Source organism: Phocoena phocoena, chromosome 5, assembly GCF_963924675.1.
Source record: "Phocoena phocoena chromosome 5, mPhoPho1.1, whole genome shotgun sequence".
NCBI lineage: Eukaryota > Metazoa > Chordata > Mammalia > Artiodactyla > Phocoenidae > Phocoena > Phocoena phocoena.
The window spans coordinates 74,931,154-74,945,337 of record NC_089223.1 but is presented as its reverse complement, the minus strand read 5'-3'; the positions used below and the strand labels follow the sequence as shown (position 1 = coordinate 74,945,337).

General features: G+C 37.0%; 1 protein-coding gene across 5 annotated transcripts in view; it reads left to right on the top strand.

The window, feature by feature from the left end:
- Nucleotides 1–14,184, top strand: part of UBE2K (ubiquitin conjugating enzyme E2 K) — a 77,474-nt gene that overhangs the window by 53,314 nt on the left and 9,976 nt on the right. For 3 of the 5 annotated variants that reach the window (XM_065877564.1, XM_065877563.1, XM_065877565.1), the window contains one exon: nt 1,879–1,954. The exons of 1 other annotated variant lie outside the window; for it this stretch is intronic. In XM_065877564.1, the coding sequence (XP_065733636.1) occupies nt 1,879–1,954 (76 nt within the window). Of the gene's footprint in view, nt 1–1,872; nt 1,955–14,184 lie in introns of all 5 variants that reach the window. One more of the 5 variants, XM_065877568.1, reaches the window with a different exon arrangement.

Here is a 14,184-nt window from a genome sequence, read left to right as displayed (position 1 = left end):
GATATCAAGGTGTGTTATTGAAAGAAGAAATGTATGAAGACCCTGAGTCCAAAAAAAAATTTTTTTAAAAAAAATATGACTTGTTGGGCTTCCCTGGTGGGCGCAGTGGTTGAGAGTCTGCCTGCCGATGCAGGGGACACGGGTTCGTTGCCCCGGTCCGGGAAGATCCCACATGCCGCGGAGCGGCTAGGCCGGTGAGCCATAGCCTCTGAGCCTGCGTGTCTGGAGCCTGTGCTCCGCAACGGGAGAGGCCACAACGGTGAGAGGCCCGCGTAAAAAAAAAAAAAAAAAAAAAAATATATGACTTGTTGAGCACTTGAATTGAACGTAGGGTAGATGTGAGATTTGAGAGCGAGGCTAGAATCAGTTTAATGGTGTGGGCTTACATAAACGGAATGAGAAGTCGTTAAGGGCCTTAAGTAGAATAGTGTGACATGAATCAGGTTTGTTTTAAAGGCTCTCTAGTTTCAGTGTGGATTGGAGGGAAGGAAACTGAAGGCAGTAAAGTCATAAACTGTTCAGTAACCCAGGTGAAGAATGATAGTCTCCTTTAAAGACATGGTGTTCTGTGGATGGAAAGAAGTAGATATCATTGAAAGCAGTAAGGTTATTTTAAGAATTAAAAAGGATCAAGGAGTGGAAAGTCTCCATTAGTTTTAAGTGTTTTGAAGTCATTGGTGAATGGAAGTGCTTTTTCAGATGGCTTGTGAGTTAGTGAGTGAATATGTGAGGAATTAAGAACAGATAGTATAGACAAGTCACAGGAAAGAAGTGGAAGCATGATAATTGTTTTAGCTTCTTTTCATAAATAGCTTACATTTGGAGCATATATATTTTTTGAATTTTATTTTTTATATAGTCGGTTCTTAATAGTTTATCCATTTTATACATATTAGTGTATAATGTCAATCCCAGTCTCCCAATTCATCACAGAGCATATATTGATGAGTTAATTTTTGCAAGGTACTAGAACATAGCTGGTTCATAGTAATTAATCTGTTAAATGTTAAAGAATTTTGACCTAGATGACTATCATATATATGTGTCAGGTATAATCCTCCTCCTCCTCCTCCTCCTCCTCTTCCTCCTCCCCTTTCCTCCTCCTCCTCCTCCTCCTCCTCCTGTTCCTCCTCCAAAAGCTCATAAGTAAGAGCTGATGAAGTAGATTTCATTTCAAGGTGATGTGATAGAGTTAGCATTTTCACACCGTTGATTTCTTATTCTTTCATGCTTAAATAAGTACACTCAGAATCTGAAATTAGATTGTGTGAGTTTGTATCTTCTGTTGCAAACTACTTACTTGATATTGGGTAAATTTCTTAAACTCTGAGCCTCAGTGCCTGCAAATAATAGTAGGCCTTTTAAATATTTGTCAAAAATTTTTTTAAAGTATTTAAGAAAAAAAGTGCTACAAAAAATCAGGAGTAGTCTTATAGTCACTTTCTACTTCTGTTTCCATGTACTGATTTTGCTTACTTTTTACTTCAAACCTATTCTACACCCTTCACTCTAGAAAAATTGCCATTTACTATCTATATTTTGATTTTCTGTACTACTTTATCTACCTGAATGGATCTTAGTCCATGTTAAATTTCTCATAGCATCTAACACTATGCTAGGTAATTTATAAACACCTAGTTAATTGTTGGGTTTCTTTGAGCATTTATTAAAAGGTTTAAAAAGAATGTATGTCACTGATAGCATTTGACTCACTGAATGCTTTGTCTCCTTACACCCTTCCCTTCACTTAGGCAAAATGATGTAAGTATGAGCATTTTTTTTAGCTCGAGGATTTCATTTTCTTATAGTTCTACTTAAACTATATATGTTTTACTTCTGTACTTTAAAACTCAAATGTGCTTTATATTCTAGGTCCGGTTATCACTAAAATATGGCATCCTAATATTAGTTCCGTCACAGGGGCTATTTGTTTGGATATCCTGAAAGATCAATGGTAAGAGATTTTGAATTCACCTTCAACCCTCTCTCATATGAATTCTAAGACTGTTTAGAGTGTTAAATGTGTACTTGCCTCAAAACATAAGCATATATTATACTTTTATCTGGCAATAATTTTAAAAGTAGATGAAGTCTCTTAAGTACATAAGAGAAAATATGTTACAGTTGAAATTGGAATCCATATTTAAATAGTGATTTATTAGGTAATGTCAGATGCTAGCTTTCCATCTTGAAAAATCTTGGATTTTATTTGTCGTTTTGGTAAATTTGATTTTTTGCTGTCTCAGAAAGATATTTGTGAAAGACTAAAATAATTTAAGTATTGTAATCAGCTCTGACTTGGATGGAACGTAGACAACAAAAACGTTAAAACGTGTTAATTGAGTGCGATTAAGGTTCTAAGATTCTAAGAAGTACCTTTGTAGGTGGTATCGTCATTTGTACAGTGCTTTCACATGTTTTGTATGATTTTATCTTGGCAGTATAGTGTTTAACCACTAAGTTAAAATCGTGGCTCTGCAATTTACTCATTTTTGTGGTCTTGAGTAAATTACCTGGTCTTTTGCCTTCGTTTCCTTATTGGAAAAAACTGGGGGTTAATACCTATTTCATAGGGCTGTTGAGAAGAGTAAATGAGTTGTTTTATGTATTTCTCTTAGATTAGAGCCTGGCATATTCTAACAGTATGGATTGAACAACCAAGACGAGATATAAAAAGACATTGGGGTAGAAGAAAACAATAAGTTATGTGTTTGATTTGTTAAGAAAGGGAAAGAAATGAACCTGAATAAGCTGAAACAGGATGACAGCATTTAGCATATGGGTCACTTGGTATATTTAGTAATTGGATAAACAGACAAGAGTTGCTGGTTTTGTTTTGTTTTTCCATTCTAATAGCACACCTGAGTAAAGCCTCTCCCTCAGTAGATCATCTCTTGGGATCCAGTTTCTTGATCTGTATTCCATACTGTTAAACATTGAACATTGTGGACTAGACCTAACTTTATCTTCTGTCATTCTTTTGATTTGTGACTTCATAATTTATTGAATTTCTGTGCCTCCATGTTTTTATCTATAAAGTCATCTCGAAGACCCCTTATAGCTCTGTTGTTCAGTGATATTAATGAAAATTTGCAGTATTAGAGACATTGTCCTTTTTTTCACTTGGTTTCTAGGACATCAGTTCTTCTGTTCTCCCCTTCCTTTTCCCACTCCTAGACTTCTCAACTAGTTCCTCCCTCATCTCCTGGAGCTTTGTACATGAGAATACCTCAGGGCTAAGTCTGCTTTTTTCCATCTATACTCATTTCCTTGGTGAGCTCATCTGATTTCATAACTTCACCGTTTATATACTTGCAACTCACATTTTCTGAACTCTAGACTCATGTCCTGCTGCCTGTTTAACATCTATACTTGAATATTTAATGGACATCTCAAACATGTTGGAAACTGAACTATTTCCCCAGCCCAAAATTTACTTCTTCCCCATGTTAGTTTTGGCAGCTACATCCTTGCAGTTGCTAAGGCCAAAAGTTCATCGTGATTCTTGTTCTTTCTCTGGTACCTTTATACCAGAGAAATCTGCAAATCCTGTTGTTGAAACTGCCAACATTTTAGCAGCAGTTCATTACTACTACCTTGGTCCAAAGTTGCATTGCCTCTTGCCTGGACGGTTACAGTAGCCTGTCCTTCTGCTTCTGACTTTACTCAGGCTATTCTCAGCAGACGGAATGAAACCTCCACCCCTTTGAAAACAAAACTCCACACTAAAATTTTCCACTGTCTTCTCTTTTTGCTCAGAGTTAAACCAGCAGTACTACCACTTCTGATTATCTTCCTATAAATAGTTGAAAGATTATGGTGTATATAGAGAACTTGAAATTTTGTATCAGAACACTTTTTATCAGCTATTCCCATTTCCTAAGGCAGGTCAAATAGCTGAATTTAGTCTTTTCATATCTATATTATTGAAATACTAAAAGATATCAGAGACATCAGATAAAATAGGTGAGATTGGATATCCATGGGTTTGTCAGCCGCCCCCCCACCCTTTATTGAAGTAAATTGACATTCAGTGGATATCTAAATGTCAATGTTAAGGCTAATTTGGAACAGTTATCTTAGAAAACAGTTTGTTAACCTTGGTCTTTATTAATACATGTGGATGATGATTTACCTTTAATATTTAACAACTTATGTTAGTATGGGTTATTTCTTAACTTTGTAACTTACCCTGTGTGGAAACCATATTATGTTTTTCTGGGACACCTCTTATGACTAAAGGTGTCTGTTTACCTGGGGAAGAAAATGACAACACGTAAAAATTGCACTCATTGATACTGCTCTTCCAAAAGACACGAACGGGCATTAAGAGAATATCTGTATGGTTGATAAGCTGCACTCAGCACCATTAGTCATCAGGGAAATGCAAATTCACATCACAATTAGGTAACACTTGTAAATGGTTCTCATGCATTGCTGGTAAGAATGTGGTTCAGCCACTCAACCAGCAGTATCTGCCAAAGCTAAATAAGTATACACCTTCACTATTGGCACAGCAGTTCTACTCCTAGGTATATATCCAAGAGAAATCCGAGAGAAATGAGTGCATATGTCCACCAAAAGACTTGTACAAGAATATTCATAGCAGATTTATTCAAACTGCAAGTCACCCAAATGTCTGTAAACAAGAGAATGGATATATAATGCTATAATCATGCAGTGGAACACTACATAGCAGTTTAAAAAAAAAAAAGGCATGTTGACACAAACAACATGGATGATTCTCATAGACATGTTGAGTGGCAACAACCAGACACAAAGGAGTACATACTGTATGATTTCATTTTATGAAATTCAACATGAGTCAGGCTAATTTTGGGTGATAAAAACTAGGACAGTGGTGGGTAGGTAGGGTCGTGAATAACAGGGGCAAGAGTGAGGCTTTCTGAGTGCTGGAAGTACTATGTATTTTGATCTAGCTGGTGGTTACCACGGGTGTATACATATATAAAAATTCATCTAGCTGTCAAGCATTTTACTCTGATTATACCTTAACAAAAAAATATAACAAAAAAGCTGCCGTTATTTTTAAGTAGCATTCAGTGTTTCGAATGAACATAGATTATTTATTAATGATTTTCTGGAAGATCCTTAACAGACAAGTTAGTCAACAATACACACAATTTCGGTGCTTACTCTACATATTAAAGGCCCCACCTATCCATATGAATGAATATTAGCCATATTAACTGTGCTTACTGATTTTTGAGATCTGAGCAAAATTAATTTACTGAAGATAGATTTATAAAATACTCACTTATTTGTATCCACTGATTAATTAAAATTAGCTAACACATTTTGAAATTTCATACTTCTTTTTGCCTTTTAGGATTTGTTTTTAATAGATTTATGCTAATTTTATACATTAAATGCTAAAAATATTAATGTATGAATTTAATCAGTTTGTGAAAAGCAAAATAAATGGAATAGAAAGTTGTATTTTTGTTTGTATATTTTTTCACATTACCAAGTTTAGATTTTAAAATTTATGTAGAACAGTCAAAAAATGTACACATTTCTTTATACCATCAAAGATGTTATAGTTTCTATAGTATTTACGGTCAAAAGAATAAGTTTTGTTTTCATGTTAATTTTATTACAGCTAATTATGAAAACATTGTCATTGTTTGCCATTGGTCTTGTGTTCAGCTTTTAAAACCTTTTCAATTAGGTTTCTTTTTAGCTAATTAATTCTTAATGGTTTATGAATACCTCCCTTGCATTTATTATGAAAGTTTTCAAGCATACAGAAGACTTAAAATTTTGCTCATTGAGATTGTTAGGAATTGAATCTAAAGTTACAGCTCTAGATTTTTCCTTCAGTTTTGAGAATAAGCTGTCCCTTTGCATTCCCACCAACAGTGCACAGGATTCCAATTACTCCACATCCTTGCCACCGTTATTTTCTGTTTTTTTGACAGTAGCTGTCCTAATGGATGTGAGGTGGTATCTCATTGTTTCATTTACATTTTCCTAATGATTAGTGATGTTAAGCATCTTTTCATGTGCTTATCGGCTACTGGTATATCATCTTTGGAGAAATGCTTGTTTAAGTCCTTTCTTGGTCAGGTTTGTTTTTTGTTGTTGAGTTGAAGGAGTTCTTTATATATTTCAGGTATTAACTCCCTTGTCAGATCTATGATTTGTAAATATTTTCTCCCCATTCTGTGACTGTATTCTATTCTTTTCCTCTATTGACTTTCACTCTATTGACTGTATTCTCTGCCTAGGAAGATTTAAAAAATTTTTTCTTTTTCTTTGCACAGGAGTTTTTAATTTTGATGTAGTTATAGACCAGTTTCTCTATTTTTCTCTTTTGTTGCCTGTCCTTTGATATCCAAGAAATCATGGCCAACTGCTGTGTCGTGGACCTTTCACCCTATGTTTTCTACTAAGAGTTTTATAATAAGTTTAGTCTTAGGAATTCCCTAGAGGTCCAGTGGTTAGAACTGCCGGGGCCCTGGTTGGGGAAATAAGATCCCACAAGCCATGCGGTGCAGCCCCCCTGCAAAAAATTAGTCTTAGGTTTAGGTCTTTCATCCATTTTGAGTTAATTTTTTTTCTGATATTTTTAAACATTGAAGAATAGTTAATTTACAATGTAGTGTTAGTTTCAAGTGCACAGCAAAGTGATTCAGTTATACATATATATGTATATATTCTTTTTATGATTCTTTTCCATTAAAAGTTATTATAAGATATTGAGTATAGTTCCCTGTGTTGAGTTAATTTTTATATATAAGGCATGGCAAAGGTCCACCTTCACTCTTCTGAGAGCTCATTAAGTTGTTGTTTGTTTTTCCTGTCATAGTAGCTTTATTTATTTATTTATTTTAGCATCTTTATTGGAGTATAATTTCTTTACACAGTGGTGTGTTAGTTTCTGCTTTATAACAGAGTGAAGTAGCTGTACATATACATATATCCCCATATCTCCTCCCTCTTGCGTCTCCCTCCCACCCTCCCTATCCCACCCCTCTAGGTGGTCACAAAGCACTGAGCTGATCTCCCTGTGCTATGTGGCTGCTTTGCACTAGCTATCTATTTAATTTAATTAATTTATTTATGTTTTAATTTCTTGGAGTATAGTTGATTTACAGTGTTGTATTTCAGGTGTACAGCAAACTGAATCAGTTATAGATATACATGTATCCAACATTTTTGGCAAATTAAGAAAAAATGATAATGTTAGGAGAAATTGGGAGCTTCCTCCTTTTTCTTTTTTAATTTTTTTTTACTGTTGAAGAAGAATATTATTTTCTCTCCTTGTGCCAATGCTTTTTTTTTTTTTAATTTTAAAATTTAATTTTATTTTTCTATACAGCAGGTTCTTCTTAGTCATCAATTTTATACATATCAGTGTATACATGTCAATACCAATTGCCCAATTCATCACACCACCATCCCCACCCCTCCGCGGCATCCCCCCCTTGGTGTCCATACGATTGTTCTCTACATCTGTGTCTCAACTTCTGCCCTGCAAACCGGTTCATCTGTACTGTTTTTCTAGGTTCCACATACATGTGTTAATATACGATATTTGTTTTTCTCTTTCTGACTTCACTCTGTATGACAGTCTCTAGATCCACCCATGTCTCAACAAATGACCCAATTTCGTTCCTTTTTATGACTGAGTAATATTCCATTGTATATATGTACCACATCTTCCTTATTCATTCGTCTGTCGATGGGCATTTAGGTTGCTTCCATGACCTGGCTATTGTAAATAGTGCTGCAATGAACGCTGGGGTGCATGCGTCTTTTTGAATTATGGTTGTCCTAGGGTATATGCCCAGTAGTGGGATTGCTGGATCATATGGTAATTCTATTTTTAGTTTTTTAAGGAACCTCCATACTGTTCTCCATAGTGGCTGTATCAATTTACATTCCCACCAACAGTGCAAGAGGGTTTCCTTTACTCCACACCTTCTACAGCATTTGTTTGTAGATTTTCTGATGATGCCCGTTCAGACTGGTGTGAGGTGATACCTCATTGTAGTTTTGATTTGCATTTCTCTAATAATTAGTGATATTGAGCAGCTTTTCATGTGCTTCTTGGCCATCTGTAGGTCTTCTTTGGAGAAATGTCTATTTAGGTCTTCTGCCCATTTTTGGATTGGGTTGTTTTTTTTTTTTTTAATCTTGAGGTGCATGAGCTGTTTATATATTTTGGAGATTAATCCTTTGTCCGTTGATTTGTTTGCAAATATTTTCTCCCATTCTGAGGGTTGTCTTTTGGTCTTGTTTATGGTTTCCTTTGCTGTGCAAAAGCTTTGAAGTTTCATTAGGTCCCATTTGTTTATTTTTGTTTTTATTTCCTTTACTCTAGGAGGTGGATCAGAAAGGATCTTACTGTGATTTATGTCAAAGAGTGTTCTTCCTATGTTTTTCTCTAAGAATTTGATAGTGCCCGGTCTTACATTTAGGTCTTGAATCCATTTTGAGTTTATTTTTGTGTATGGTGTGAGGGAGTGTTCTAATTTCATTGTTTTACATGTAGCTGTCCAGTTTTCCCAGCACCACTTATTGAAGAGACTGTCTTTTCTCCATTGTATATCCTTGCCTCCTTTGTCATAGATTAGTTGACCATAGGTGCATGGGTTTATCTCTGGGCTTTCTGTCTTGTTGCATTGATCTTTGTTGCTGTTTTTGTGCCAGTACCATACTGTCTTGATTACTATAGCTTTGTAGTATAGTCTGAAATCAGGGAGTCTGATTCCTATCGCTCCGTTTTTTTCCCTCGACTGCTTTGGCTGTTCGGGGTGTTTTGTGCCTCCATACAGATTTTAAGATTTTTGTTCTAGTTCGTAAAAAATGCCATTGGTAATTTAATAGGGATTGGATTGAATCTGTAGATTGCTTTGGGTAGTATAGTCATTTTCACAATATTGATTCTTCCAATCCAAGAACATGGTATATCTCTCCATCTGTTGGTATCATCTTTAATTTCTTTCATCAGTGTCTTATAGTTTTCTGCATACAGGTCTTTTGTCTCTAGGTAGGTTTATTGCTAGGTATTTTATTCTTTTTGCTGCAGTGGTAAATGGGAGTGTTTCCTTAATTTCTCTTTCAGATTTTTCATCATTAGTGTATAGGAATGTAAGAGATTTCTGTGCATTAATTTTGTATCCTGCAATTTTACCAGATTCATTGATTAGCTCTAGTAGTTTTCTGGTGGCATCTTTAGGATTCTCTATGTATAGTATCATGTCATCTGCAAACAGTGACAGTTTTACTTCTTCTTTTCCAATTTGTATTTCTTTTTCTTTTCTGATTGCCATGGCTAGGACTTCCAAAACTATGTTGAATAATGGTGGTGAGAGTGGACATCCTTGTCTTATTCCTGATCTTAGAGGAAATGCTTTCAGTTTTTCACCAAGGAGAATGATGTTTGCTGTGGGTTTATTTTATATGGCCTTTATTATGTTGAGGTAGGTTCCCTCTATGCCCACTTTCTGAAGAGTTTTTTTTAATCATAAATGGGTGTTGAATTTTGTCAAAAGCTTTTTCTGCATCTATTGAGATGATCATATGGTTTTTCTCCTTCAGTTTGTTAATATGGTGTATAACATTGATTGATTTGCATGTACTGAAGAATCCTTGCATCCCTGGGATAAATCCCACTTGATCATGGTTTATGATCCTTTTAATGTGTTGTTGGATTCTGTTTGCTAGTATTTTGTTGAGGATTTTTGCATCTGTATTCATCAGTGTTATTGCTCTGTAATTTTCTTTTTTTGTAGTATCTTTGTCTGGTTTTGGTATCAGGGTGATGGTGGCCTCATAGAGTAAGTTTGGGAGTGTTCCTTCCTCCGCAATGTTTTGGAAGAGTTTGAGAAGGATGGGTGTTGGCTCTGCTCTAAATGTTTGATAGAATTCACGTGTTGTGAAGCCATCTAGCCCTGGACTTTGTTTTGTTAGAAGATTTTTAATCACAGTTTCAATTTCATTACTTGTGATTGTTCTGTTCATATTTTCTATTTCTTCCTGGTTCAGTCTTGGAAGATGATACCTTTCTAAGAATTTGTCCATTTCTTCCAGGTTGTCCATTTTATTGGCATAGAGTTGCTTGTAGTAGCCTCTTAGGATGCTTTGTATTTCTGCGGTGTCTGTTGTAACTTCTCCTTTTTCATTTCTAATTTTATTGATTTGAGTCCTCTTCCTCTTTTTCTTTTTTTTTTTTTTTTTTTTTTTTTTTTTTGCGGTATGTGGGCCTCTCACTGTCGTGGCCCCTCCCGTTGCGGAGCACAGGCTCCGGACGCGCAGACTCAGCGGCCATGGCTCATGGGCCCAGCCACTCCTCGGCATGTGGGGTCTTCCCGGACCGGGGCACGAACCCGCGTCCCCTGCATCGGCAGGCGGACTCTCAACCACTGCGCCACCAGGGAAGCCCCATCTTCCTCTTTTTCTTGATGAGTCTGGCTAATGGTTTGTCAATTTTGTTTATCTTCTCAAAGAGCCAGGTTTTAGTTTTATTAATCTTTGCTATTATTTTCTTTGTTTCTATTTCATTTATTTCTGCTCTGATCTTTATGATTTCTTTCCTTCTGCTAACTTTGGGTTTTGTTTGTTCTTTGTTCTCTAGTTCCTTTAGGTGTAAGTTTAGATTGTTTATTTGAGATTTTTCTTGTCTCTTTCGGTAGGCTTGAATAGCTATAAACTTCCCTCTTAGAACTGCTTTTGCTGAATCCCATAGGTTTTGGATCGTCATGTTTTCATTGTCACTTGTCTCTAGGTATTTTTGATTTCCTCTTTTGATGTCTTCAGTGATCTCTTGGTTATGTAGTAACGTATAGTTTAGCCTCCATGTGTTTGTGTTTTTTTAATGGTTTTTTCCCTGTAATTCATTTCTACTCTCATAGCATTGTGGTCCGAAAAGATGGTTGATATGATTTCAGAGTTTTAAATTTACTGAAGTTTGATTTGTGACCCAAGATGTGATCTGTTTTGGAGAGTGTTCCGTGCGCACTTGAGAAGAAAGTGTAATCTGCTGTTCTTGGATGGCATGTCCTATAAATATCGATTAAATCTATCTGGTCTGTTGTGTCATTTAAAGCTTTTGTTTCTGTATTAATTTTCTGTTTGGATGATGTGTCCATTGGTGTAAGTGAGGTGTTAAAGTCCCCCACTATTATTGTGTTACTGTTGATTTCCTCTTTTGTAGCTGTTAGCAGTTGCCTTATGTATTGAGGTGCTCCTATGTTGGGTGCATATATATTTATAATTGTTACATCTTCTTGGATTGATCCCTTGATCATTATGTAGTGTCCTTCCTTGTCTCTTGTAACATTCTTTATTTTAAAGTCTATTTTATCTTATATGAGTATTGCTACTCCAGCTTTCTTTTGATTTCCATTTGCATGGAATATCTTTTTCCATCCCCTCACTTTCAGTCTGAATGTGTCCCTAGGTCTGAAGTGGGTCTCTTGTAGACAGCGTATATATTGGTCTTGTTTTTGTATCCATTCAGGAAGCCTGTGTCTTTTGGTTGGAGCATTTAATCCATTCACGTTTAAGGTAATCATCGATATGCATGTTCCTATGACCATTTTCTTAATTGTTCTGGGTTCGTTTTTGTAGGTCCTTTTCTTTTGTGTTTCCCACTTAGAGAGGTTCCTTTAGCATTTGTTGTAGAGCTGGTTTGGTAGTGCTGAATTCTCTTAGCTTTTGCTTGTCTATAAAGCTTTTGTGATTTCTCCATCGAATCTGAATGAGATCCTTGCTGGGTAGAGTAATCTTGGTTGTCAGTTCTTCCCTTTCATCACTTTAAGTATATCATGCCACTCCCTTCTGGCTTGTATTGTTTCTGCTGAGAAATCAGCTGTTAACCTTATGGGAGTTCCCTTGTATGTTATTTGTCGTTTTTCCCTTGCTGCTTTCAATAATTTTTCTTTGTCTTTAATTTTTGCCAGTTTGCTTAATATGTGTCTTGGCGTGTTTCTCCTTTGGTTTATCCTGTATGGGACTCTCTGTGCTTCCTGGACTTGGCTGGCTATTTGCTTTCCTATGTTAGGGAAGTTTTCGACTATAATCTCTTCAGATGTTTTCTCTGGTCCTTTCTTTCTCTTTTCTCCTTCTGGGACCCCTATAATGCAAGTGTTGTTGTGTTTAATGTTGTCCCTGAGATCTCTTAGGCTGTCTTCATTTCTTTTCATTCTTTTTTCTTTATTCTGTTCCGCAGCAGTGAATTCCATCATTCTGTTTTCCAGGTCACTTACCCGTTCTTTCTGCCTGTTATTCTGCTATTGACTTCTTCTAATGTAGTTTTCATTTCAGTTATTTTATTGTTCATCTCTGTTTGTTCTTTAATTCTTCTAGGTCTTTGTTAAACATTTCTTGCATCTTCTCGATCTTTGCCTCCATTCTTTTTCTGATGGCCTGTATGATCTTCACTATCATTATTCTGAATTCTCTTTCTGGAAGGTTGCCTATCTCCCCTTCATTTAGTTGTTTTTCTGGGTTTTTATCTTGTTCCTTCATCTGGTACATAGCCCTCTGCCTTTTCATCTTGTCTATCTTTCTGTGAATGTGGTTTTTGTTCCACAGGCTGCAGGATTGTAGTTCTTGCTTCTGCTGTCTGCCCTGTGGTAGATGAGGCTATCTAAGAGGCTTGTGCAAGTTTCCTGATGGGAGGGACTGTTGGTTGGTAGAGGTGACTGTTGCTCTGGTGGGCAGAGCGCAGTAAATGTTTAATCTGCTTGACTGCTGATGGGTGGGGCTGGGCTCCTTCCCTGTTGGTGTTTGGCCTGAGGCAACCCAACACTGGAGCCTACCCAGGCTCTTTGGTGGGGCTAATGGTGGACTCTGGGAGGGCTCAGGCCAAGGAGTGCTTTCCAGAACTTATGCTGCCAGTGTCCTTGTCCCCTCGTTGAACCACAGCCACCACCCTCCCTCCCCCGCCCCGGCCTCTGTAGGAGACTCTTCAGCACTAGCAGGTAGGTCTGGTTCAGTATCCCCTGGGATCACTGCTCCTTCCCCTGGGTCCTGATGCACACAGCACTTTGTGTGTGCCCTCCAGGCGTGGAGTCTCCGTTTCCCCTGGTCTTGTCGAAGTCCTGCAATCAAATCCCACTAGCCTTCAAAGTCTGATTCTCTAGGAATTCCTCCTCCTGTTGCTGGAACCCCAGGTTTGGAAGCCTGACGTGGGTCTCAGAACCTTCACTCCAGTGGGTGGACTTCTGTGGTATAAGTGTTCTCCAGTCTGTGAGTCACCCACCCAGCAGTTATGGGATTTGATTTTACTGTGCTTGCGCCCCTCCTACCGTCTCTTTGTGGCTTTTCCTTTGTCTTTAGATGTGGGGTATCTTTTATGGTGAGTTCCGTGTCTTCCTGTCGATGATTGTCAAGCAGCTAGTTGTGGTTCTGGTGTTCTCACAAGAGAGAGAGCACGTCCTTCTATTCCGCCATCTTGGTTCAGGGCCCTAGCTATCTATTTTACATTTGGTAGTTTATATATGTCCATCCCACTCTCTCACTTTGTCCCAGCTTACACTTCCCCCTCCCAGTGTCCTCAAGTCCATTCTCTATGTCTGCGTTTTTATGCCTGTCCTGCCCCTAGGTTCTTTAGAACCGTTTTTTTAGATTCCATATATATGTGATAGCATACAGTATTTGTTTTTCTCTTTCTGACTTACTTCACTCTGTATGACAGACTCTAGGTCCACCCACCTCACTACAGATAACTCAATTTCATTTCTTTTTATGGCTGAGTAATATTCCATTGTATATATGTGCCACATCTTTATCCATTCATCTGTGGATGGACACTTAGGTTGCTTCCATGTTCTGGCTATCGTAAATAGTAGAGCTCATTAAGTTGTAAAGAATAATGTTTATTGCCTTGTTGAGTTGTAAACATATTTGTTTTTATTGTAAATAAAAATTATTGAGTTTAATAGTTGTTTTAGTATATACAATTAAATACTCTTTGAAGATTTTTCTTCCATATTCAGATACATTTCCTTGAAATAATTTTATTTTATTTATTTATTCTCTTGGCCGTGCCACGCATCATGTGGGATCAGTTAAACATTATATAACTTAATATTTTGTTTAAAGTATTTTTATAGATTTCTAAATTGCGGAACTTCCCTTGTGGCCCAGTGGTCCCAATGCAGGGGGCACGGGTTCGATCCGTGGTTGGGGAACTAAGATCCTGCCTGC